Source organism: Apus apus, chromosome 1, assembly GCF_020740795.1.
Source record: "Apus apus isolate bApuApu2 chromosome 1, bApuApu2.pri.cur, whole genome shotgun sequence".
Classification (NCBI taxonomy): Eukaryota; Metazoa; Chordata; class Aves; order Apodiformes; family Apodidae; genus Apus; species Apus apus.
In genome coordinates this window covers 42,964,478-42,991,353 of record NC_067282.1, presented here as the reverse complement: position 1 = coordinate 42,991,353, position 26,876 = coordinate 42,964,478, and the positions used below count along the sequence as shown (strand labels likewise).

General features: G+C 36.4%; 1 protein-coding gene across 1 annotated transcript in view; it reads right to left on the bottom strand.

The window, feature by feature from the left end:
- Window positions 1–401: 401 nt before the first annotated feature.
- Window positions 402–26,876, bottom strand: part of UCHL3 (ubiquitin C-terminal hydrolase L3) — a 40,559-nt gene continuing 14,084 nt past the window's right edge. The window contains exons 4-9 of the mRNA XM_051623083.1: window positions 26,331–26,487; window positions 25,878–25,963; window positions 24,746–24,793; window positions 4,388–4,463; window positions 1,876–1,934; window positions 402–633 (exon numbers count right to left, since the gene is read on the bottom strand). Of these exons, the coding sequence (XP_051479043.1) occupies window positions 550–633; window positions 1,876–1,934; window positions 4,388–4,463; window positions 24,746–24,793; window positions 25,878–25,963; window positions 26,331–26,487 (510 nt within the window). The 3' untranslated portion in view covers window positions 402–549. The remainder of the gene's footprint in view (window positions 634–1,875; window positions 1,935–4,387; window positions 4,464–24,745; window positions 24,794–25,877; window positions 25,964–26,330; window positions 26,488–26,876) is intronic.

The following is a 26,876-nucleotide window of genomic DNA, read 5'->3' as shown; positions in this document are numbered from 1 at the left end:
GTTTTTAAAATGTTAGTGGTCACCAACAGTAAAAAGAAAGTCCCTTTTCTGCCTTTTTCTGCCATAAATTGATGTATAAATAATGCACTGAAAAAAAATGCCTGTCTTTTGAGTCACCTGCAAAAGTTCTTATAACAGTATTGTATCATGATTTTAAAATGCAGTTAGCCTCATTATTGCGAATTTTTACCCATTAACATACCACATACTCCACTCAAAACGTTATCTGTGAATGTCACAAATTATAATCCTGCTCTGAACTAACTCATTATTATTATGATGAAATATCACAGAAACTTTGAAGGGTGTTGAAGGGGAAAACCCCACCACATAGAAATCTTGCACAAAATGCATGCATGTGTATAAATACTCAAAAGTTGTTTTAGGAACAAGTAGCAAGATACAGCAAGGACAAATGCAAAGTTTATTCCACATAGGCTACAATTAATCAACATGTTAGGGAAGTATCAAAATTTGTAGTATTAACATATGGCAACAGTTTTATTGTTACAACACATTGCAATAGATTAGTCCCACTCAAAAAGGCTTTTAAGCTGCAGACAGTGCAATTGCATTAAATCTTAATTCTTCTGGGTCACGTTCCATGAATTTCTTGCAAACTTCTATTGCATCCTGGGGAAAAAACGTAAAACAAAACAAAACAAAAAACACTATAAATCATACTTACTAAAAATACTCACAACTGAAACACAAAGATATGCTTTAGACAAACTATGCTCAAAATTGATTTTTCCATAAATAGTTACTAAATAGTGTGATAAAGCTACATAAACTGTATTTCTGATCTGAGTTACCACTAACCAAGATTATTTACAGGGCCCATATATGGGCAGCAAGAGAGTAAAAGTTGTATGCAGAATCTTAGCAAGAATGGATTTTGTGACTGAATATTACTTTGTGCAACAGATGTGTTGCTTGTCTGAGTTTCTAAATGCATCTCTGAAGTTTGCTTCTACTAATACTGCTGTATTCAGAAGTTTTTCCTTTGTCTCAAGATGAATCTAAGCTGTGTGGGGTAAGTGAAAGATTATAAGTAATTCCTTCATCTAGCTTTAGGGTGCAATGTGGAGAACACATGTTATCAGTAAAACAGGAAAAAACCCACATATGAAGAAAGGAAAGCTTTATCCAACTTCTCCCCCTGCCCAAACAAGCATGAATGCTATGCAATCTTTACAGACATTAGTCTATGCTACTAAACTCTAAAAGGTTTCGTTAGTTTGGTTTTTAGTTTCTCTGGTTTCTTCCTTTCATAAAGCTAATCCAGTCTGGATACCATAAAAGTGAGATCTATGCACTGCCTTCTCAGCTTCAACTTCACTTCATTCTCTGGGGATGACAGTTTATCCTCCCAATTCGGTGTATTTCCTTCCAATTCATTTCTCAACTAAACAGCTCCTGACACAAAGAAGCCCCCCAAAGCAGCCAGGAAACTGGAGAAGAATGATTATTAAGAAATGTCAGAAACAAAACCAACGTCTGTTTAGCACGGCACCTATCAAACTACAACTAAACCAAAGGGAAGAGAATAAAAAATTAGTCCAAGTTTTCAAACTGATGACTTAATCTCACATACAATTTGAAAGGAGCAGGGATATATGAAAATCTCAGCACAGAAGTCAGTCTGATCCTCTTTTATGGTCATCCCTTCTGACATTTCTTGTTATCAAGGTATGATACTTTGTCCTCCAGATTCACAATGTCAGCTTTGCGAAAAACCTCTTTCAAAACTGACTAAACCTGATTTTTGTCTCACCATCCCACTTGTTCTGTTCCACATCCAACCATAAATACAGCAAGACTTTTATATAAATACTTTTTCTCTTTCTTTTTTTTTTTTTAACTAATTCCTACCTCTAAGAAGGAATCGTCACTAGTTTCCCCATGGTTTATTGGAAATGGCTTGCGCCCATCTGTTGAAACACAAAGAGGGTTGAACAACACATTCATAACATTGGAAACACTTCATTTGTCCTGTTAAAAAAAATATCTGAACAGATTTTTTTGGTCTTCACTTACAAAACTGCTACCATGTTTTTCATTAAAGAATCACACACGTCACTGGCTATTCCCTCGTCTCTCCTTCACTGCCAGCTGCTTCAATAGGTATCATTAGGTACAGTTTGTTGCATTTCGAAAAAAAACAAACAACAAAACCAATCAAAACAGTTAAATACTTTTAAATATTGTATTTGAAAACTTTAAGGCTATAACTTGTGATTGTTCTAGTGCAAGCATCGTACTTCAGCTTTTCAAGTAGAGAAGAACAATTTCAACTACACTTAATGGATTTATGCAGACAGACAGCTGTATGTCTGTGGTCTTTGACATCTGTCATCAGGAACTCTATGAGAGAACAGAATACCAAACCCACCAGTTTGAAGAGTTTGGCATAACTAAAACGTTACTCTCATTTAAGATATATAAGCAAACAAACCCACTAACTTGAAGTATTAAGAACTTTCACAGCATTTAAAAATGGTTGCTATAGTTATTTTTTTTCTCCTGTTTGCAATATAATGCTCTCATTCTCAGCATTTAGAAAATAACTTTTTTTCACAAAAATACTTTTCAGGTTACTTGTGAAAAGCTCACTTTATGAGAACATATGTCAGGATATCCTAAGTATTTGCTAGATCAAATTCCCTTTTAGCTCTGTCCTCCCTTTTAAAGACTCCCTTCCCAAAGGTTCTATAAAAGTTGACAATACTTCCAAACTACATTTTCCATACCTAAAAATAGAATTGACGTTAGAAAACTTTCAGATTTACGTGAACAAGAGATTGTTCATTATTGTAAAAACCATGATCTGAAGACACAACAATGCAAAACCCTCAGAACGTGCCAGGAGCAACTGAATGCCCTGTTTGATTTTATTTGATTTTTTTTTTACATACATCTTGGCAGAGCAGTATTTTAATTTCATCTGGCTATAAATAACATGTTTTCTATGGCAAAAACATCACAAGCATTTAACATTCATGAGCTTCCTTCATATTTTCTGTCTGCCAAAGCCCACATGCTGGCCACAGGGGCTGAAGCCAGTGAACTAATAGAAAAACCTTCTCCCGTTTTCCTAAATATTTTTTGCTTTCTTCCTCTGATACAGAGAGGAGTTATTTTAAGAACAAAGGAAATAGCAGTATTAGCATTTCACTCAACAGTGGAGTCAAATGTCTTTTTTTGTTGTTGTTTCCTTTTTTTTTAATTTAAGCACAAAATTCAAGTGGGTTTTATCTTGCATCCCACTTACGGATAATGGCTGAACATGCTAATCATAGTCTGTAGTGTGCTTTTTCAGCAAAGCCAATTAAATGCATAATGAAAAGGTAACATGGAAATAGTAGGACACAACTAAGAGAAGAGTGAGCCATCCATCACGCCTTGAAATTTAGAGTCAAAATACTTCTGTTGCATCCCACAATAGTTGCTTCACTATTTGATCTTGTTCACTGACAGCAACATAACATTACAGAAATGTGTGCCTACTGCTTATGACTTACCACTGACAAAACACCTTAGATAACCTTAAGATTAACATAAGCACTTCTTATATACTCGTTATGCCCCAGGTTATAAGTTGCCACCTGTTAAGGGCATTGCTTAATTACATGTTGACTTTTTTAAAAAAAGAAAAATGTTCTCACCATTAAATACTGCAAAAATGTTAGGAAAGACCAGTGACTTGCCGTTTTAAAATCCTGATCTACTTGCTAGGTTGCTGGAGTGCCTGCAGCAAGACCTAGTTGCCCAGCAACACATTTAAGATTGGAGTCACTAGACAATGTCTGAGCAGAACTTGGTACTACACAATCCAAAGAGGGGGGAAAAAATAGCTGTAATTCAGAAAAGAGAGAGCACTGTTTTACAGTTTGCTGTCTAGTGACCAAAAAATGGTAGAAGAAAAAATAATCAGCTTATACCAAATGAGTTGCAGAATATTAGGATCTCCTACTATTCTGACAACATAATTTCAGTTTAAACAGTATCACACTATTTAATAATATAGCTATCATTTCTAAAGTGGCATACAGTTCATGTACTACTTCCACAAGGAATTCAGTGTATCAGTACTTTCTCCTCTTGTTGCTTCCTGTCCTTGTAAATGATAAAGGAAGATCAGAGGCAGGTTAGTAATCTGTACCATTTTATCTCAATAGAAGGGAGTTGAGTGAAGGAGAACCCCCCAAAAAAAACTAGAAGGAAGGCTGAAGTTGTTTGACAGAACCCCCCAGACCTTGTGATGCAGTTCAAAAGAATGTTAGCCCTACATTACATCAAGTAATCTCTCTCTAACTTTGATACTTAACATTACTACTTGTATTTGTTTCAAACAAATAGAGAAAGTGTATGAAAGTGTTCTTACCTAGTTCATAGAGATGACCACCTACATTAACTAAAGCAATAAAGTGAAGATCTACTTTTTCATCTATACTTGGTGCCTGCAAGAAAAAAACAAAACAAAAAGAAACTGTGTTCACTAAAACTCTTATCACAATATGATTAATGAGAACATATTGTCATAATATGCAAAACTCCTGGCCAAAAGAAATCACAAGTGAGAAGCACATTTTGCATCTATACACAATGGCAGAAGTCACACTGCAGGACATTTTGGAATATAAAGAAGCTTTCTGCAGTGCCCACATCAGTAAAAATCCTTGCAGTATAGTATCTGGAAGTATTTCCAATTGTCCTCTACGCAAAAGCTTTATTTTTCATTACTGACTTGGAAGTAGTATCAGCTCAAACACATTAACATTAAAAATAGGTATTAATATAAATTGCAGCTCCTTCACTCACCCACCTCCCATAACAGACTGAATTCTGAAGCTGTAGTGTTTTAAAATTGAAAACATTCACTTGGTCAAAGCAATTTTTTCCTTGTAAGCCACATATAATACAATTAACCTGTTCCATCTTCACAGTTGAAGGACATAGTTCACAGATCTTAGCTGGGGAGGAAGGGAAATAACCAGGCATCTAGACTGAAATTTTGAAGTGGCATCATCAGCATCCTACCAAGAATGGACTAAAGTGAAGTGACAGTATTAAGTGACATGATATAAAAAAAATATTGCAGTCAGTAAAGAGCTCTGTAGCCCAGTACTGTGTTGCCAACTACAGCAAACAAAAGCTTTTCCAGAAGAAAACAGGGCATGCACAGCACGGTACTCGGCCAGCAGACATTCCCAGCATCCACTACACAGAAGTTTTTGAACTTCTGAGTCAAAAGGTTCATCATCACAGTTGTGTTCATTAGCCATTTATGGTCTTATCTCCTCATCAGCCTGTCCAGTCTGCATCTGAGCCTGGATCCATAATTTAAAAAGATACTGTTTGAATGGGATGGGAAAAAGCAATTATCAAGAATCTGACTTCTGTGAAAAGATATGTAATGCAATTTTCTTCCATCTTGTAATTACCATTGTCCTTAGAATTTCTTGAATCACCCCAAAAATCTAACAATTTTCTAGGAGCAGATAAGAGTGTAAAATGACTGTAAAATGAACCTTAGAGTTGCACTGTGTTTTCAGACTGGGTTAAAAGCTTCCATCTTCCTGATGGTCATAAAAAAGGCTTTAAGAGATTCTAAGAAATGAAAAACCACAACCTCCTCCTACCCTGATTTGAAATTCGCCTCCATAAGCAGTTGGAGTGTGAAAGGCATAAATACCATGTTTAATTCTGCTTCAGAGGGCCTACAATAAAGAGCATTCCTGCCACTGAAGATGAGGTGGCTATGAAAGGGACAAGAGGACCTTTACACTAGAACTCCAAGGAATCTTTTTCCCCTATGGCTTAAGGGAATTGCCTTTGAGAATTTTAGTTTACAGAAGGCCAAACAGAACCAGAGCTTAGAAAAACACAAGCAAAACAAGCAGCCTCAGGAGTTTGGCTACCTCAGCTGTAAACTTCCAAGGATCACAGGTCTGCATAACTTCTGAATCCACAACCTCCACATCCACAACCTCCCTGGCAACCTGTTCCAATGGTGAGATGCTGGAACAGGTTGCCCAGGGAGGCTGTGGATACCTCCTCCTTGGAGGTGTTCAAGGTCAGGTTGGAAAGGGCCTTGAGCAACCTGATCTAGTGGGAGGTGTCCCTGCCCATGCAAGGGGGTTGGAACTAGATGACCTTCAAGGTTCCTTCCAACCCACACCATTCTATGATTCTGTTATTCTGAAAACCACACAACACAGAAGCTGACAACCAGTAGCACCTTGTTGTTATTCCCATCCATCAACAAACTTTTCATAGGCATCTAAACTGAGATGCTACAAAAGTATGCAGGCAGACAAAGCTGAGCGTCCTTTCCAAATCCCACATTGCCACCTAATTCCCTTTGTAGACATATGACTTCACAGCTGCTCACTTATCAATTAAACTTTACCAATTGTGAAATCTGGTCTTATGGAATGTCAGTTAGGAAAAAGACCACTGCTAGTTAGTCTTGCTTTAGGAATGACATTGCTTAGCATTTAAAAGCTTGCATTTGAATATATGCTACTGGGTCTGAAATTAACAGTAACTGGAAGAGGTCAAAGTATCACATTTCAGAAGACTTTGAGATGCTTAGGATTTGGTTTTGATCACATTTAGAACAAAACAGAGTTGCCCCTTTGACCATCTTGAGAGTTGTGTTCTTTGCTAGCTTCTAATAACACCTTTTATATAGAGACACATACTTGGCATGCTTGGAATGCCGAGTCTATATACAGCTAGAAGATGGATAGGGAAGCTATATATATAAAAAAAGGCATTATTAACTTCTCATAGAGTTAACTTGGAGACAGACTCCTATAGAATCCTGCTGAGTTTTTGTACATGCCTAATCTAAATAACATGCTTTCATTGTGGTATTGCCACAACCCATGAGAAATAATGTGTTTTTACATTTTTAATTCCCCAACCTCGGAGACAGAATAAAGTGCCATGCCATTATTAAGGTTTCTGCTACATGTTCTAATGTAGACAGTCTCCTTCCCTTCTGACTTCTTTTCATCCAAATTACATAGCAGTAAATTTACTACACAGTAGATCTGTTGCATTTCTTGAAAAATTAGGATTTCAGTAACTTTTGACAGGCAATTATTTGCATAATCATAAGCACAGAGAAACAACAGCGTTTGAATAGTCAAGATAACCTAAAACTTTATCCTCTAGAAATCTACTGCTTGTGACTTAGGCAAACAAGTACCTGGATTCAATGTGATCAATCTGATTTGAAGTCCCCCTGCCCCACCTTAGGGAAAAAACCCAACAGACATCCATTGCATATGTGTGCATGGACACACACACGTGCGAAAAGAAACCTACACAGGCCAATTTCTGCTTCACTGGGAAGCTCTAGAAATTATAACACTTGAACCAGAATACTTTAAATTTCAAAGGAATAGAAAGAAGAAGGAATGTCAGGTTCAGGGAGATGTCTTTTGTGGTCTCCTTGAAAAGCTACACCTTTGGCCAAGTTTTCAGCTTCTAATAAACAGTCTGTGTAAATGCTTAAACGAACAAGAGAACATAGCTTTAAGAAGGCAGCCTGCACGCTCATCACTAGGTAGCATTTTTGAACAATTATAGAGGATTTTATCTTGATTACTCTTCTTGTCTAAGACCACAGTAACACAAACATCAGTCAGGTGTTGGGATGACCAGTTTCTTTATATTTTTCATCACTTAGAAACCTCCTCAATGTCCAAAAGGAGAGAACAGATTTGAAGACTACATGTATAAACCACAAAGGAGGAGAAAGACACAGGAGTCAAAATAAGATGATTGTGTTCTCAGGATTTGGAACTAACCAATGGGAAATATCATGACCAGTAAACTTGAAACTGATTTGAAGAGGGAAAACGCAAAGAGTTTAGTGCTCAAAATGATGGTTTTGAAAACATCTTCACAGCTGAAATTTGTTCTCAAAGTATCAAGATAATGCTCACTGGTAATGCCACAGTGTATCTTCATGAATGCCCACGCTCATATACAAAAATGGTACACAAGGTTAAAAGCACCTAAGTGATTGAGGCCTGATTTTTCAGAGGATTTGTCTGTTTTCTCTGCTAACCTGAAATTAAATAATAAAACAATTGCTGACTGCTGTGAGAAGTCCATTTTAATTTATCTGTCTCAGGTCAGTACCCATTAGTTAATGTTTTTGAAACAGCACCTCTACATTTCTTCCTCTTCTTCACTAGCAGATTTCCCATCATTAATTTTTAAGATGGCACTTCCCAAAGTTTTTACTATATAAATAATAACCCTTCCTACTCCCTCTTGTACTGAGGGGTTCCTTGGTTTACCTTTCACCACTGCATGCTGCCCTCTCCTTGTGAACTACAACAGTCTTCTTTCTTCTTGTTGCACTAACCTTCAGAAACTTAATGGTACATCCCATATGACTGTTTGCCCAATCATATCAGCTGGTCTGATAAAGCGTATTTCATCACCTACACAATTTAACTTGCTAATGTAATGCACTTAGACCATTAGCCCAATCTAAAAGTCAGTATTCACTTTTCATGCATTTGAAATCTTTAGATCTTCGTATGTTACTAACTTAGAACAAGACTGTTCAAATTTGACGTGCAACTGGTTTCTTTTCCCCAAAATTGCATTTCTGTGACAAACATACAAATCCTCATCACATCTTGCTTAAAATTTATTTATGAAAGACCACGTGACAAAAACAGGCTCAATATTACAGGATGGATTTCAGGCAACTTCTTCCAACTAAATCGTTTCATTTTATTATTTCTCTACACTTGCTCTTGAGAGAAAGGAGTGAAGCAAGAAGTCTTCACGAACCAGTTTAGCAGAATGCTTTGCATTACAGGTAGTGACTGGGAAAGGAAAAAAACAACCCACTTGTGTTCAGTCAAGAAATTGGCATCAAGAGTCTTCCAGGTTCTGGAAGAAGAGCATTCTGGAAGAAGACAGTAAAGACTGAAAAGGAAAAGACAATTTTGCAGAACCTTGATAAATAAAAAGTTTCAGATGCATCCAGCTGAAATATTATGGCAGAAGTAACTGCAGTCAAAGAGAAGAAAAAAAACTTAGGGGTTTAACTATATGATTTCACATACGAGGAGTTACAAGAAGACTAAGAAAAACATACTCAAAAATGAAGTTTACACAACAGAATGTTAGGTAAGGTTTGGATTTGATACATTTTGACAGGGGAAAAGTGATGCAATTGCTATTGGGTAAATTAGGCGTCAGTAATTTCCATTTTGAGGCATGGAACATGTTTGGGCAAATATACTGTGCAGGCCTGTGAAAAACATTTTGGTTAAAATACTGCAATTAAAACAATGACCACTGGAATGATGATCACAAGTTTCAGCAAGATTATTTGTGGCTCATTCTCACAGAACAGTGACATCTCTATTCATGCTCAATATACTGTAGTGAGTTTACAGTATTTGTAACGCTCTGGAGTTTCACAGTTGAACATACATAGCTTAATTTAGATCAAGGGATCCTTTGTCCAGAATAAGAATAAAGAACTTATGTAAGAAAGGTGCTGAGGCGGTGCCTTGAGTGCTGACCCAAGGACAAGAAGCTCCTTTGCTAAGCATTGCCTTAAGTATTTTTCTACCATACTGTCATGGTAGAGTAGTTGTCTCAAGCTTATTAACTGCTCCCCCAACTAAAGCTAGAATACACAAATGTCTGGTGGGGTACAATTCCATGCTGCAGGACAGGAGCATCTGATTTTGAATGGGGGGACGTCAAGCAGGAAGGTGAAATTCAGAGATGGGTACTAACATTTATATGAACCTAAATCTCCCTTTAGATGTGTAAGCAAGAAGGATTATTCAGCAGTATGGTGTTCTAAAGAGGACTTCCTTAGTTTTTTGTTTTGTTTTAAGGAACAGAAACTTTAGTCTGACACAGAAAGTAAATGGCAGCAAACAAAGAGCATGTCTTCCAACTTAGTAAGTGTAGGGAGCAAAAAAAGAATTGGGAGATTAGCTTGACATATAAAAGGCAACAAAATGATTCCAAGGCAAGCAGACACTAAACTAAATGAATAGATGAGCTAGAAGAATTACAAGGATCAAGGAAAATTCATTACTAATGAAGCATGTTGTTACCTATAGCCTAAACATTTGCCACTTCTTCTGCAATTTATCAGGTTTGCATAGAATATTTCAGGATAATATTTTCTATTTTTTTTTTTTCTATGTTCTTAACTAATCCAGAAACCTACTCTAAAAGGTCAAGGAAAGTTTTCAGGTAGGGAAAGTGGTTCTACTTGAGCATAAATACAGTCTCCCATAATTAAGACTTTTGCTTTTAATTCTGAAATGTTTTTCTGTCAATGTTTAAGTAGTATAAATCTACTTAGAACTACAAGAAAGTTCAACTCTATTTTAAACACAATACAGAGGATGTCCTCCCCTTTTTTAAATTTAAGTGCACAGATTTCTTAATAGAAGCAATACTCTAACATTTTCATACAATGCTGAGACCAATTCAGCCTCTTTGTGCATCTAGCAGAATGATCAGAGCAGCTATAATAATACTACTTCTTGACTGGGCATTTATAGGATAAAACATCAAGGCCAGGGTAGTATTTACTATCCAGCCAACTGAGACAGCTTAATGCCCAAAATGCCATTTGTTTTTTTTTTTTGCATATTGAACTAATTTACGTACAGTTTAAGTGTTCTTGAATCTTCTTGGAAATGTATGTATAAATAAGTGTAAAGATGAGAAAAACATTTAAGTTACCAATAAATATCAGACTATATGGTATTCAGTGATAAATCTTTGCATGTGGGAATCACAATTTTAATCTGTCAGATGGAGGCAGTCAGGATCTCAGAGCATTTAACAAACAATATTTTAAAACTACTTTTAGTGGCAAGCTTTTATTTTGCCAGATACAGTTATACTGAAGGCCACTTATTTTTTAATGATTTTTTTTTTTTAACATTTTCAAAGCAAGTGCTCACTGATAATGGATGAAGAGTTGTTTTTAGAAATTTTCTTAAGTAAATAAAACTCTCAGCTTGCCAATAGTGGTCTTCTAGTATAATCACAACAGATTATGCTGTAATGTTCACCCTTGGATAAGTCATGGCTTATTTAGTGTTGAAGTAAACTCATGGTCAATTAATGTTTTTGTTCTAGGCAGGTACACTCAAGCTCCTCTTCCTCAATAAATCTTTGTTAACAACAAGCTTAAATAGGCCAAATTCATATAAGATTCCAGTTTCAAATTGCAGAAATATTATGTAGGATTTTTCAAGATTTGCTAATCAAACAAAAATGCCCCCAGGTAAAATGTCAGAGGCTTGCTAATGTAAATGGCATAAATATTAAATGGGAGGATAAAGCGTGAGTTGGGGAGAGCTTAACTCTGTGCTAAAATCTATACCTGCTCAAATCCCAAGGTATTTAACTAGCTCCAAATGATAACATCAAGAATGTTCCATAGTTCTGAAGATTACAGGAGAGCTAGATACTTAATAATAGCAATTATTATTCTCATTAAGAGAAAGGAGCCTGGGAAAAGGTATAATTTTGAGATACTTATCAGGATAAAAATATGAAAACTATAAAAAAAAATGAAACATTTAGACACTAATTATTAATAACAACAACAAAGAAAACACATTAAGAAGGATTTCCACATCAGGACAGATCTGTACGAAAGAGGAAGTTATTTGGTCCTTGATCAGAATAGTGATTTCACCTCAGTAAAAAAATCCACATACTTCCAAGTAAGAATTTCTAGTAATACAGGTGAAGTGTGATCATTACCAAAGAATGATAAAAACAAAATCACTGTCCCCTATGTATTTAAGACCATTCACTTCTACATATTAAGATTATTTTTGTGCATACTGAAAGTGTAATCACTCCTTAAAAGCTGGATGAAATACCACTAAACCACTGTTTCAGTTTAGTGTTCCTGATGGGGGTCATAGAACAGTTTAGAAATAATGGCTATGCTGTACATGTAGGGTTTTTTTTTCTACATTTTCAAGCTATAATTGTGCCCTGCAACTGAAGAAGGAAAAAACTGTAAGTATGGTATTTGATGACGCACTTTTATTATTAGAATGTCTCCACCTTCAACTAGAATGTACGTCTGCGATCTGGATATAGAAACAGATGTCAAGTGAGAAAGCAAGCGAGCCCCTTGGGATTACAGGAAATATTTCATCTTTACTGAAACACCCAGGGACCATTAAACAAGACTTAGAATGAAAGGAGACTAGGCTCATGATATAAGAACACGAGCCAGGTCTCAAATGCAGAAGAAACAACATAACGTGACAAAGAATTAGAAGCCCCTTGGTTAAGCACATCCAAATGAAAGATCATGAAGATGAGGTGAAAAGAAGAGGCTGGATGCGGAGCCTATGGCAAAAAAAAAAAAAAAAAGCCACTTCATGAAGGACAAGCTTTATCTATGCTTTGAAAATGACTTGGCATGTGTATTGAATTAAAAATACCTGGACAGCAAAGCATGAAGTGATGTACTTTTGCTGTCTGACATGGGGCAAAGAAAAAAAGAAAGGAAAAAAAAAGGAAGAAAGAAACCCTAAGAATGGTTGAGAAGAGATCCCAACAGAAAATGACGCCTTGAAGACCGAAGCTACACGGCAGAAGGCCAGCTGTGTCAGAGTAAGAAAAGACTGAAGGTGGACTACACTTACAACAGAATGAAGCCCAACAGATGGAAGGCGTATCAAGGGCCGCCAACGACGAAGACGGATTGACGGACCGGTAGCTTTTGCAGGACCTACGTGATTACGTTTGGCCCAGGAGAGGGATGCAGAGTGACACAATGGTGAAGACTTCGTTCTGCTGTGGCTAACCTGAGGCTGCGATGAGGATGGTGGTGAAGACAGCGAGGACGAGGACGACTACATAAACATTAAAAAAGAACATACTTAGCCCACTTACACTTGAAGTAACATACCTAAAAAAGGCAACTGCAAAGGTGTCCGCTATTTATTGTCCTGGCCTTTCACTGATCTAATCATACAGGTAATATTCAAGAAGGTGTTGAATTTGAAAGAGAAGACAGAAGGACAATGAAAATAAGCAAAGACATGGTCCAAATCTGAAGTTTTTCACCAGATAAGCTAGAGGTTATTCACACCCAGAGAACTTCAAAATAGGAGTTCAAGTTAAAGACTGTTGGAAAGTGAAGAGGAAGGGGATTTAAGTATCATCTCATGAGAGGACTAGTTGAGAAAAGAGAGTGATCAGTTTTGTCTACAGCTATGAAAACTGTAAGCAACAGTTCTTTGGTAATTTAGGAAAGCTAGGTTGTGCTACTCTGGGATTTAAAATGAAGCAAGTAACTACTGTAACAGAATCCAGAGTTTCTTTACTGTTGCATGTCTAACACAAAAGGAAAGCAAAGGAAAAAGGAAGCTTACCGTGGTGAGATATGCAACTTCCTAAGTTTTTCACCTATTCTTCTAAAATAGCAGGCCAGTGGCAGTATTGCCATTAACACTCAGGATCCCTTTAGTATCCGTGGAAGCAGTAGGACTATGATAAACCATTCAAATTGTTACTATTAGAAGAAAGACCACAGAAGTATTAAAAATGACTCTCAGCTGCAACTGACAAAGTTACAGTAAATATATTAAGACCAGAAAGGACCATTGTGATGATTTAGTTTTGATCTTCTGTCCCACACAAGCCACAGGACTAACCAAGTTCAAGGTCTGTTTGGACCAGAACATAAAAAACCAACCAAACATTCAAATTTAATCATTTTCTTAGTACTGAAATAAATCAGAACAACCCAACATTTCAGTAAACCCTGTCTAGAGCTACAGAGGCAGTAAACAACATAAGTAACAATCATACAGTTAACTGAATATATTAGTGCTAAATGAAAAGGCAACCTTTCTAGTCCTGCTTAATGACGATATGAACATGGAACAATGGACCCATTAGTTCATCTGACAACAATGTCAAACCAGGGCCTCACCTGCACCTTATCATCCACCATTACTTTCTCCTCTCAGCATATGTAACAATCCCCAATGTAATCTTCAGTCTTTAAGAGAACCCCTCACCTTCTGCCAGGAAATGAACTTTAACTTTTGTGCTAATTACACAGTTTTCACTTGGCCTCAGAAAAATACTCCTTTGTTTGAAGCTAACCTAAAGAGCAATCCAGATTGTCCTGTGTCTTGTGCTTTTTACACTGCCTGTAGGTCTTGGGGTGTATTTATATGTTGTCTTCGATGTCACTGAGAGTTGTTTAACAGTACAGGTGTTACAAACAATCCCTGCAGAGCCTCCCTAGCAAACAAACTCATCAATGATATCTCACTTATTTACACTGAGACGTGCCAGCTGCTTGTCAATCCACCAAAGCTATGCAAGCAGAACAGAAGCTGCAGTTCCTTAACGTATGTCCCACATTATGCATTCAATTGAATAATTCCAGTAGACTTCGAAAACAGAGTCTTAGATAGATGCTCTGAAAAAGATTATTTTCACTCTTTTTAACTCATGTATAACCACTAGTAAAAAACATTTACTTTCTTTGTGTAATTTTTGAAACAATTGATCTTCTTTCCCATTCAATCTCTTCCCCCCACCCCATCAGGAGTGAGACAATGAATTGGTTCCTTCTGCTCCCATATTGCTGACCTTAAAGAACAAAGACAGGAATTCTTCATGAACAGCAAGCATCAAGTACAGTAGAAACTGCAGAGCTCAGAGATAAGCATAGAATGCTGTTGTCCTGATCTGCACCAGGATGAAGCCCATTTGCTTTTTACTGATATTTTTTTTTTCTTCATTGTTCTCTTTACTAAGCAGCATGCTTGCTGAAATTAACAGCAAGATTTCCAGCTGGTGGACTGACAATGCCCAAATACTTAGTCACTGCTGAGAGACCAAGGCTACTTTGCTCCACTTGTTGAATCTGCTGCTTCAGACACTAAAGGATATTAGGAGGTAATTTTTTAGTGTGAGAGTGGTGAGACAATGGAACAGGTTGCCCAAGGAAGTTGTGGAAGCCTCAACCCTGTCAGTGTTCAAGGCCAGATTGGATGGGGCTTTGAGCAACCTGATCTAGTGGAAGGTGTCCCTGCCCATGCAGGGGGGTTGGAACTAGATCTTTAAGGTCCCTTCCAAGCTAAACCATTCTATGATTCTATGGCCAGCGTCCACGGAGGACTCTGTCTATCCATCTCCTTGATCCCCAGGCCGATGTGTTCCTCCTCTTCCTTCGTATCTCTACACTCAGCTCCTGTCTGCCTCATCGCTATCTCTGGAAGCAGTCTGGGAACTTTCTGGGACTGCTCCAGCTCAGGGGAGTGCAGTGGGAGCTTCTGGGGGTGGGAGGAGGTGATAAGGGTTTTGCACATTCCTGCACATGTTTGCATATATTTGTAAATATTTTCTTTTATCATGAGTAATTAATTAAAGCTGTCTAGTTTGGTTTTCAATCTGGAAGCCCCTCTCCTTATTCTCTCTCTCCTTTCCCTGTCTGGGTGGGAGGGGATAGAGAGCTTATTGTCATTAGTTTAATTGTTGGCCCTGCAATAAACTATGACAATGATCAAGTCTCATAATCTGTCTGGAGAACAGAGGTTTTTCCACAGGTTTGTCACCTTTGGTTTTTTTTTTTCCCAATTAGTTTCTGATTTTCAAGCATTCTGATCCACCCGTATATCTCAGCAGCTCCACATAAAAAAGGATAAAACCAGAAAACCTCCAGCCCAAAAAACTTATCTGCATGAAGAATTTAGCAATGACAATACTTTTACAATTCAGAGAAGCTTACAAGTGCTTAATGGCTATTATAACTTATATGTACTACTGATGTGGGTTGTTTGTTTTTTTCAAATTCTTCACTTGAAGATTAAAATGAGACATTTTCCATTTAGATAGCACATCAAGTGGCTTTAAAAACAATTTATTCTCAGCTTGCCTAAGAAAACACCAAAAGACAACTGATAAAACATGGCTTCTAGAAGTCCCCACACTCCACAGACCCCTCTGTGGACGGAGGAACCTGTGAGATTAGAACCTGCTGCGAGGCAGATGTTTAAGAGCTTTGCTGATTAGACAGTTGACAATAAAAGGCAAGACACACTATGTTAGGTTTTACAATTTTGTAAGCTGTTGCTATTAAAACAAAGGGTAGCTGTTTACTTAGAAATAGTTTTTAAAAAAATAAAACTGAAAAACTTGTTGAGAGCAGGAATTCGCTCTGGCTTTGATGCATTCCATTGACTGAAAACTGTTAAACTGTAAACTTCGCTGAAAAAATTTTAGCACTTATAGCATAATGTACTATGAAACCATTAATAAGACTTTGAACAATACCAAATATAAGATTTGTTTAACAGCACAGGGATGACAAGTATATTGAAAGATGTTTTTTATAAAGTCTTTTTTACTTTTGTTACCATTTTTACCACAATTCTTCACTTTTACCATTCTTAATGATTGCACTAATTCATTTTTCTGGCTAATATACTGGCTAAAGTAATGAGAAGATATTAAAAAGGCCCCTTTACTGAATGTGATGAGACCATAAAAGACTATGTTCTCAAAACTGAGTTTATTACCTAGAACGAAGTATAAGGCAACTAACCGTTTCACATTTCTAGGTGAGTATTTGTCCTCATTCTAAATTCCACTCATCTAATCTTTTTATCTTTTGTTTCCTGTCATAGTGGGTCCCCAAGTGAGATGAATGAAAACAAAGAGAAACTCCCTCTCCACTGATAATACACTTTTGCATTTGTAAGAGTGAAATTTCAACAGATGGTGTATAGGAAATCTGGAAAAGCAAATTAAATACTGGATTAAGTCAAATTAACAAGGCTGCAATAGCCATAACATTCCACACATTGCTTTAATAATAAGAACAGATTTTGTCAACTGAAGTTGTTTTCAACTGAATATTAAACAAAAATAATTACGTATCAATATTAATACGAAATTCATGTTAAATATACATATTCAAATAAAAGATAAAAAGCTATACATTTCACATTTCATTTAAAATGTGGATGACAAACTAGTATCTTGAGATTTTCTACTCAAACAAGACTTATTCAAAGCAAGAAACTGCAGAGAAGAGAGAATTAGAATAACTTCACAAGATGAAAGGATCACAGGAGCATATTTCTGTGATGAAAATTGCAGAAGGTCAATTATCTGAAGTGGTTATAACATAAGCCCTGAAATAGAATTGAATGTTATTGTAATTTAAACCAGAAAGCACATTAAGTTTATGATTTGTAATACAAGAAATATGTTATAAACAAGTTAAAAGCTTTATGGAATAAGTCCAAAACAATGCTCAGGCAATTATCATCCATCCCAATCAAAAACTCATTCCTACATATAGTTGTTATTAAAGCCTAGAGCCATTTAAATCTAAGATTTAAAGGAAGCACCTATAAAGTTTGTCAGGCACCAGAGTGGTGCTTTTCACATACCTAAAAGTGCAGAAGTCTGACCGTGCTGAGTAGCTCATGACTTGGCTCATGCCCAAACCTAGTAGGTTCTAGAGAAAAGGAACTCTATGCTCATCTTGTTTGGGGAACTCAATCAAGCAAGGTACCTCAGCCACGTCTAATGCATTGAAGACTTGACAGGAAAAAGCAGCATCTGGTATTGGATGATCATTTCTTTCTAAGAAGAAATATTTTTTGCTGATTAACTTGCTAGTGGTTACAAAACCTCACTTATTTGGAAGTTCAATACTTCTAGTCCCGGTCTATTTTTCATATGTGCAACCCTGGGATCAGAGGCCCTCCCACATGTTCTGCATCTGCTCAGTAGAGTCAGTCCATGAGTGTGCTATAACTCCTCCCAGCAAACAGTGTCTGCGGCCTCATTATACAGTCCTTGTACAGTAAACCCTGTAGCAGAGATGGAGGGAACGTTGAAGTGACAATAAGGGGTGCAACTTTTCTAGCCAAATGGGCAATATAAGAGTTATTATGTCTTTAAGATCATATTCAAAGAGGACACACTTAATATCTATCGATTTTCCCCACCACAATTTGAGGTTTTCTTCTGCTTAAGTACTTGCTCATTATTAAATTAAAGACAGTGTTTTAAAGGGTTCCTATGACAGTTCAAAAGCATAATAACATTCTTCTTCCTTAGAAGTCATTATGCTTACTGGGTTTTTTATATGCAAATTAAAATCTATGCATCATACTGTCTGAATAAAACAAACCCTCTTCCTCCTCCTTCTTTCACAAGTGTCTTAAATCTTTTAACAGCATTTCAAGCCTCTTTTGGTGGTGGGGGTGAAATCTGGAGAGATATTAAGTTCATTCAAGCTTTTATAAGAAGATAAGCATCAGACAGAGAAGAGGTGTCTGACAAAGGAAGTATTCCACAAATGCAGAAGCTGCTTCATTAGCTCATCTCTAACAGTCAATCAACAGAATTAACAGGAACAAGAGACATAATGAATATTTCAATTGCAAGAAAAGCCTTGCTCCTAGCTAGAACTTCCTCACATGCAACAAAAGCCTGCAAAGCATGCACATTTTTAGGAAGTTAAGGTTCATAAACTCCACACCTCACAGACCTACTTGTTTTGTCACCATGATAATTATCAGCATTAATAAGTATTGAAACTGAGACTACAGTTTTTAACTGAATTGGGCTGTATCTGCTAGCTAAGAAACTTCTGCACCAGTAAGTTTAATTAGTGTTTCTGCATCTAGTAAAGCGAAAATCTTTACAGTAGTCTCTGTATCAGTTTAATCCATTATTAAGAATGGACAGTATCCCGAGAGTATTACTTTGCTAGACATATCTGTAAAGACAGACCTTAAAGATGAGAAAAATTGTGGTATCAGAGCACCCCAAAAAAATCTTTCCAAAATGAGTGATACTTTCTTTCTCTCTGAAAACTTAAAAGTTCTATGACCTATGTTAGGCAAAAGTCAAGCTAGATTATCACAATGGCAACTTCTGTGATCAAAAATTAGTGGAAAAAAAAATTCCAATGGTTAGGGAGCTCTGCAAAACCTAAATTAACTAGATTTTTTTCAAACAGTTTTTCCTATGCATTTTTTTTTCCTATTGGAAAGCATTGTTGCACACCCAGCTACCGTATTTTGAGAGTGCTTCCATCCAACCAAGCAAAGTTGGTGATGCAACATCACTTCCCTGAGTAGTTTTAGCCCACTGTCTTAGCTTTAGCCCTGCTGGTAAAATGTCTTCAGGATACTAAGTTATTGTACTACTTTTTTTGCCACCAGAATTTGTGGTTGGATAAAGAAAAAAAGAGAGCCAAATGAGTTCCTCTTCTACCTGAGGGAAAGAAGTTGAGTGTGAACTCAACCATCACCTGTCAAGATCAGTGTGCTAAAATGCCAGTGAGCAAACACATGGCTAGAGCCTGCTGGTTACTGTCTTTTACACAGAGAGCACAAGAACAGCACTGGCACCATTATGGACTGGAGACATGTAAAAAATCCTTACGGCAGCTGTTTTGCAGAGATGTTGGGTTCAAAACTGTAGAAATATTTTGTTACTTTCACTTGTTATGTATCTGTTATACACTTGTTATTGAACTTTACAGGCTGGTTTATGGGTGCGAATATCCTCTATAGCTATGTTTCATCCTAGGAATCAGAGTTCCTTTCCACAGGTGTTATGGTTATGCATAAGACCCAGAATGACAATTCAGAGCAATACTACATTAATACCTTATTAGTTATTTGCTTAGTAAAGTCTAGAAATCAGATTGCTGCATGTCTCTGAAACATAGACACATTAAAGAACAGGGCAATGCAAGAAGTCAAAAGCTAACCAAGCATGATTTCCAAAACATTTCACATGATTCTAGTAAGCTCGTTTGTACACTTTTATTGCATAGGCTGCAAAAGAGAAAAAGCTATGGCTAACATTTTTAGACAACTTCATTGCCTTTACAGGACAGATTCCATGCTTGTTCTTTAACGCTAAACTAAACAAAAATAATCTTGGAGACAGTTATATGATTTATTTTATATTGTCCCGAGATGCAAATGTTTCTTTACAAGACTATGGCTTATTCAGAAGAAACACTGAGGAATATTGGCTATTTAAGAAAAAAAATCCCACCATATGTTCTTGGCAGGCGTAAAAGGGAAGCTCCTTTGTGTTTCTTCTCTAACAATAAATTGTAATGCCCCAGGGAACCAGAGATCTTTGGAAGTTCAAGCTTTATAGCAGTTGAGAAGAGAGTGCATTGACTCTACTTAGTTCTTGCCAATGTTAAGACTGTTACAGTGATCAAAGTCTAACTTAGCACATTCCAAGCAAGATTATAGTTCTCAAGGCACACTAAACAAGTTTGCAGACTACAGTTCGCAGCTATGGTTTGACTTAAGGAAGAAATCAAGCTGTTGTAGTTTTTTTTAGTGGCTGCCAACATCAATCCATGTTAAAAATATTCCTGATTATACTTGTGAACAAAAAGTATATCTAAGTAAACATGCTGATGTGCACAAAAATTTCAGGGTTTTTGTGAACATCTGAGACCAGTTCTTACTTGTGACTTTTATGCTGACCGAGTCAAACCCCAATTTTGATTTTCAAAGGCTAGTTTTTCCACCACCAGTATTTTTAGAGCGGTCTAATGAGGTGCAAGAATATTGTTTTCATCTGAAGTAGCTGCTCAGATGCAGCACCTCAGTCTTCTCAGTTCTGAGCCTCATTTAGCCCAACATACAGTTCTATTAGCCAAAGCTGTCAGTTGGTAAAGAGATACATGAAGTGTGCTTCTGTAACTCCTGTTAGCTTTTTTAGTAAAGGCAGTATTCTCTGTGCTCTCCAAAATAATTGATATATTTTATATTCCAGTTCTGTTTTATTCTCTCTTCCATAATAGCTAGTAACTGAAAGGTTAAACTTTATCTAGTTAGACATTCCCAATAAGCATCTAAGTAAGAGCAAAGAAAAAACAGGAATTCAAAAGCTTCTAATTTTCTTCTAAGAATTTAGGCCATGAACAAAATCAAAGGCTCTTATTATTCCCTAACTAGTATCTAACACAGTTATTTCAAGTGGCTATTTCACTTGTCTTTATTTCCTTGACTGAAACATGATTTTGAAGTATGCTGTAATAACATTTAAAGAAGTAAACCTCCCAAAGACCACAAATCACGTTCTGCTAAGCAGTAATGCATAAACCATGCTAAAACTCCCCTGTCCAAAAAACTTTCAACCTCAAACACAGAAGTGGTTCCATATGCCACAAATACCGCAAGACATAATAAAAAGTTCACTCTATCATTTGAACTTCATAACAAGAAGTGATACGGAAAGTCATGTGTCAGCACTTAGTGATGCCTTGATGCTGCACCAACAGCCTGCCAATTACTTAACACCACAACTATCTGCTGTCCACAGCTGCAAAAGCTGATCTAAGTCTAGTATGTTAAGCCTTCTCCACTCGTCCCAGGAGTGTGCTTCTAACCCCTCTGTGCCAGCATTAGCTCCTACAAGGCTACAGGGTGAGCTGTTCCAGGAAGCTGTTTGGGAAGCTGATGGAAGACAGAAGATACTGTAGGTAATCTGACAATCCAGAATTATTTCAACAGCCACAGACACACATAGCTGGCTAAAACCTCAGATACTGTAAGTTTTTACCTGAATAGTGTTTAAATGAGAGCTAAGCATGTCAAAGCCTTTAGAAATGCAGACATTGAATACAGATGATTCTCTAGATCTAATTCCTTGGCTAAAAGCAAATTAATCTTTTAAAAAGTACTTTCTATGGTATAGCTTGCCATTTACCTTAGCTGCAAAGCAGTGGCTATGGATACCAGTAATATGAGAGCAGAACAAAAACATTTTGCTACTCACATTATAGTATTCACAAGAAGGTAATTTATTTCAAGAATCAGTACAGATAATGCTTTCTACCTGGAGTAACTTCCCTCAAGCAAACATAGCATGCAATTAATTGAGTTAAACAATTCCTAGTAGCTTATTTCTACAACAAGTGTGTCTTTGCATCTTTCTCCTTTTCTACTGTCTCAGGAAACTATACAGTAACTTTTTATTATTAATTAATATGCAGGATAGAAAATCAGTTTCTTCCCCAAGTCCACATTCAAAAGGGGTATTTGGTCTGCAAACGACTCTAGACCTGGAAGTCTCTTTCATGTAATGATACCTTTTCCTGTTTTCAAAATATTCTCCCCTCAGATTCTCTGATCTATTACTTGAAAATAGTTACGATTGTTTTGAAATAAAACAACCCAAGACAGTAAAACAAGAAAGACAGATTATGAACCTAACCCTGATAAATGCCATTAATTGCTAATTTTCCTCCCTCAGATTTTGCCATAACTTCATTAATTATCACTGCAGATTAGACAATTAATGTGGATGCTCTACTATAAACAAACACTATTGTCTTCTAAATATTTTTGAAGAGTTGTGGCATTTTTCAGTTTGTTTTTGTTTTTTTTTATAAGAGGGTATCAGAAGTGTTAAGATGCAAGGTAGTACAGTGTTTCAGCATTTAGGAACTGCTGAAGCAGGCCCAAGGAGAACAAAAAGGAAAAGAAAAAAAATACAAATGAAAAACAAACAGAAAAACTCAAACATGAAGAAGCAATATAAGGACCAGCTTAAAAGAGTGTGCAGTTCTCTAAAGAAGCAGGTTATATTTTCCACATCTTCAGATATCCTAGATATTATAAACAAAAGTATATGCTCAGGAGAAGACTCATGAAAGAACAAAGAGGATATACTGCATAGCTGTCAACTATTCTAGTCTCAACAACAGCTGCCTTTCAGGAACTATCACATAGAAAGCAGAGGGAGCTGGATCCATGAAGCCTTATCATAAAAACCTAGATTCCTAATCCTTTTCTTTGGCACCTTTGAATATGAAATACCTGTCACTTGAGGAAGTGTAAGCTTCAGCAGTATAAAGTTTAATGGAAAAGCTTTTCAAGAGCCTTACATTAACTGCCATCATTATGATGCTAGGACATGAGACCAGAATCAAACCTCCTTTGAAACGCCTGAATCCAACACACTTCTCCTGTGGAACTTTTCCCAGATACTACTGCTTACTACTAAAGAAATTTTCAACAGAATTACATTTTTTACACACAGAAATACCTACAGGACTGCTTTATCTATTTAGTTGCTTCACTGTAGCAAAAAAGTGAGACCAGGAGCCAAAGAAAGCAAGAGTCTTAACACAGAACTTGGATCAAATCTGGTTCAAAACCTGGCCTGAAGGATAAATCTAAATTTAGAATACATCTAATTTGCAAACCTGAAATTAATTAACTAAATTAAAGCTGCTTAACTGTTCTTAAAATTTAGTCTCTTAAAGAAAAAAAAAACAAACCTGGTTTTAAGGAAATATTTAAGTCATTTAATAAAAAAACCCAACAACAAAACAAAACAGTAAACTTCATTAAAAACCTCACATATTCTAATACAAAAAACCTCCCCAAAAAACTCAGTTCTAATCCAGTCTATAGATGACCTGTGAAAATTTTACATAGAATATAAAAAGTTGACCATCAAAACGGCTAGGAACACAGCCCCATTTTGTTTTCCCCCTTTGAAAAATAGGCAAATTATTCACAGCTATCAAACTTAAGAAGCCTGTTAAAGCACTCCTGGAGGCAAGACTCTAGCTCTCAGCTTCAACCCATTTGCTTAGCAACTCACCTTAAAGCTTCATCTACATAGATCACACACACATGATCAATCACAGAAGGAAACTGACCCCTGTAATCCTTCTCTTCCAGCAATCATTAACTGGAATGTAGAATCCAGCAGTCCACTAATAGTAAAGTTATACAAGCAATATCTTGTCAAATACCTGATACCTGGGGCAAGGAGAGGCAGAAATAACTGCTTTTCTTTCTCCTGCATTACTTAGAAGACACTGTACAAGCCACAAGAAGAAAGAAAACCTCACCTACTGTACTTTAGAGAGAAACAAAGAAAGCAGATGAGCCATTGGAGACACAGCCAAACAAAGGAGGATTCCTGTCTTTGTCACACAAAACACTGCTAGCAACAATCTAATCAATTTTCTTTTTGTGGAACAGACACTGAAATCTAAACTGGAAAGATGGCAAACTGCCTTAGTATGACTGAAACAGAAAAATGTTGAATGTTATTTTTTTATTTAAAGGATTTTTTTTGGTTTTGGGGTTGGGTTTGGCATTTTTTTATATATCACTCAATGTGTTGGGGGATGAAAGCTTATAAATAAATGTATTAGTGAGAACTGAGCTGAATTAGTGTTTATATACAAAACCCACAAAAACAATGGCAAACCAAGTATTGTACTATTTTTTTTTTCCAAAGTAAAACTTACAGAATCTTATAAAAATATTTATTCAACTTGTATGACTACTATGAATCTTACAATCTTTCCTACAAATCTGCAACATTAAACCTCAATTTTAATTAAAAATACTACTATATTGGCTGGTTTGCTCCAAAATTAAGCTTGAAAAGGTCACTCAAGTTATATAAAAGCTTAAAAAGGAAAAAAGAAAAGCAAAACCAAAAAAACACAAGCAAGCTTCAGGTTTGGTGTCCCTTCCAACAATTCCACTTGATTTTGTGCCCCAATTTTTGACTGACACAACACTGCAAACCAAGCGATGATCTCCATTCACTGTAAACCTTCAATATACGATTGCTTACATTTCAATTGTATTAAACTCAAAGTAGTTACTAACAAAATGTTTTTTAAAAAAATGAATACCTCAGTCTGACCTTCATGGGCACTGGATTCATGAGTGACACGAATAGCCTAAAATTAAAACATATTTCAATCAGATTTGAAATGAGAGATTTTCTATGTTTTAAGAATCGTTGTATGCTCTTCATTTTATCAAATGCCAGAGATGTAACTATTTTTGTTGAGTGCTTGTAATAAATAAATTAAAAAATACATAAACAAATAATTTCAATTTCCAAGGATCTTGGAAGACCAATACTTCAGCTTCATCACAGTAAATTAAAATAAAATACCTAACTGGTTGCAATGACAGTTCTACACAAAAAAAACACTCCAGGCAAGTGTTTTTGTTATATATCACTTCTTGACCAGATCACATGCTTTGGATAGGAGCTCTGATCAGACATTTCGTGTCCAACATTTTTACAGAAAATGTCATTGAACCACTACTGTTTCTGCTTGTTAATACCTCCCCTCCGCCATATATTAACACTCCTGAGGCCTTCACAATAACACAAATCAAACTCAGACATGGAAATTGTCAAGATTTTGAGAAAGGATCATCACTATCATCAGGAGCAATTGTCCTGTTCATCCCTTTTGCCACTGCCCACATTTCTGCAGCATCCTTTCAAACAGCACTGACAATATGGCTAACCACAGTACAAACTAGCTCATCTAGTTGTTCAAGGTGCTGGAGGAAGGAGATTGTATTTCAGCAAAATCAGCTCTTTGTGTACCTCAAAATGCTGGAGCCAAAAGGAGATGGCTAGAAGGCACAAATGAAAGGAGGCAGCAGGACTGTCCTTTTAACTATAGTCCCAGATCAGCTTAAATTGTCCATTAAACTGCATCCTAAACCCACCAAAAAGATTATGCACACATTTCTCATCCATTTCAAAGTCATTTTAAACTAAGCCAGTGAATTAATATGGATGAGGAACCTTGACAAAATCCATTCTGCTGACTGAGTTGAGGGTAGACAGGAATAATTTAACCTACCAAAGCAGGTTTTTCTTTGTAGCAACTGATCACAAGGTGACTTTTAAAATAAAACTGTTTTAAGTGCTTCACTGGGTCAAGTCCTAAGGACAGTACCTGCTCATGCAAGTAATTCTTATACCATTTTAAATAGCAGTAAAAACACGATACTAACTTCATAAGTTTCTAGATATTTGGCCCTCTCTTCAGGAGTCATAGATAATGAATCTTCTAGGAACTTTTTCAGCGAAGAATTAGTTTCTTTAAAAAATAAAAAAATACATAATTAGAGTCTTGCTTTAACTCCAGATTCATGTAAAGCTTACCGAATGCTTATACCCAACAATATATTTAAAGATATAATTACATCATATCTTGAAGACACTGAAGGCTGCCACCTGCTGCAGTTTGCAATGTTTTGAGTGCTTCAGTTTATGGATTAGTATGAAATATTGTTTTTATAATTATGGGTAGAAATGCTCTTTGAATAGAGATCGTCTTCTATAAATGGTTATATTCAGAGACAACAATATAAAATGTATCCTTCCCTCCATGCCTCTCCACAGTCAAGGAAAAAAAGGGAAAAGCCAACAAAAAAAACCCCACCCATCATGCCAACAAAACTTACCAAAGTTCATTTTATCTCTGTTGTTTGCAATGGCATGAATTAGTCCAATTGTTCCACAGGCATTGTTAATGGTCTGCTTCATGAAATACACTGATGGTTTGACATCTTGCCCCTTAGCTTTTATTCTTTCTTCTTCTTCTGTTCTGAAGGTTTCATACTAGAAGGAAAGTCACGGACATTTCACAAATGATACAAATAGATACTGGCTATGTGATCCAAGCAAAAATTATTTTAAAAGACCAGCAGCTAACTAATTAAAAAAACACCTCAAGCTGCAATTTCTAATGCCTAACACATGTGGTCCAACAAGTATATGTTAATGTACTCAACAGCTCTATATTGTTTCTTAAATCAATACCTTATCACTAGCCAAAAAAAGTCACACTTGAAACATCATTTTGAAACACTTCATGTGTTTAATCAGCATGAAGCAGCCTTACATGTTCCATTTTTACATTTAATTTTTTCAAGAATATAGAATAAGATTAATTTAGCTTGACTGAACAACCTGAAGGACTTGTTTTGTAAAGCTCCTAATTGACTACA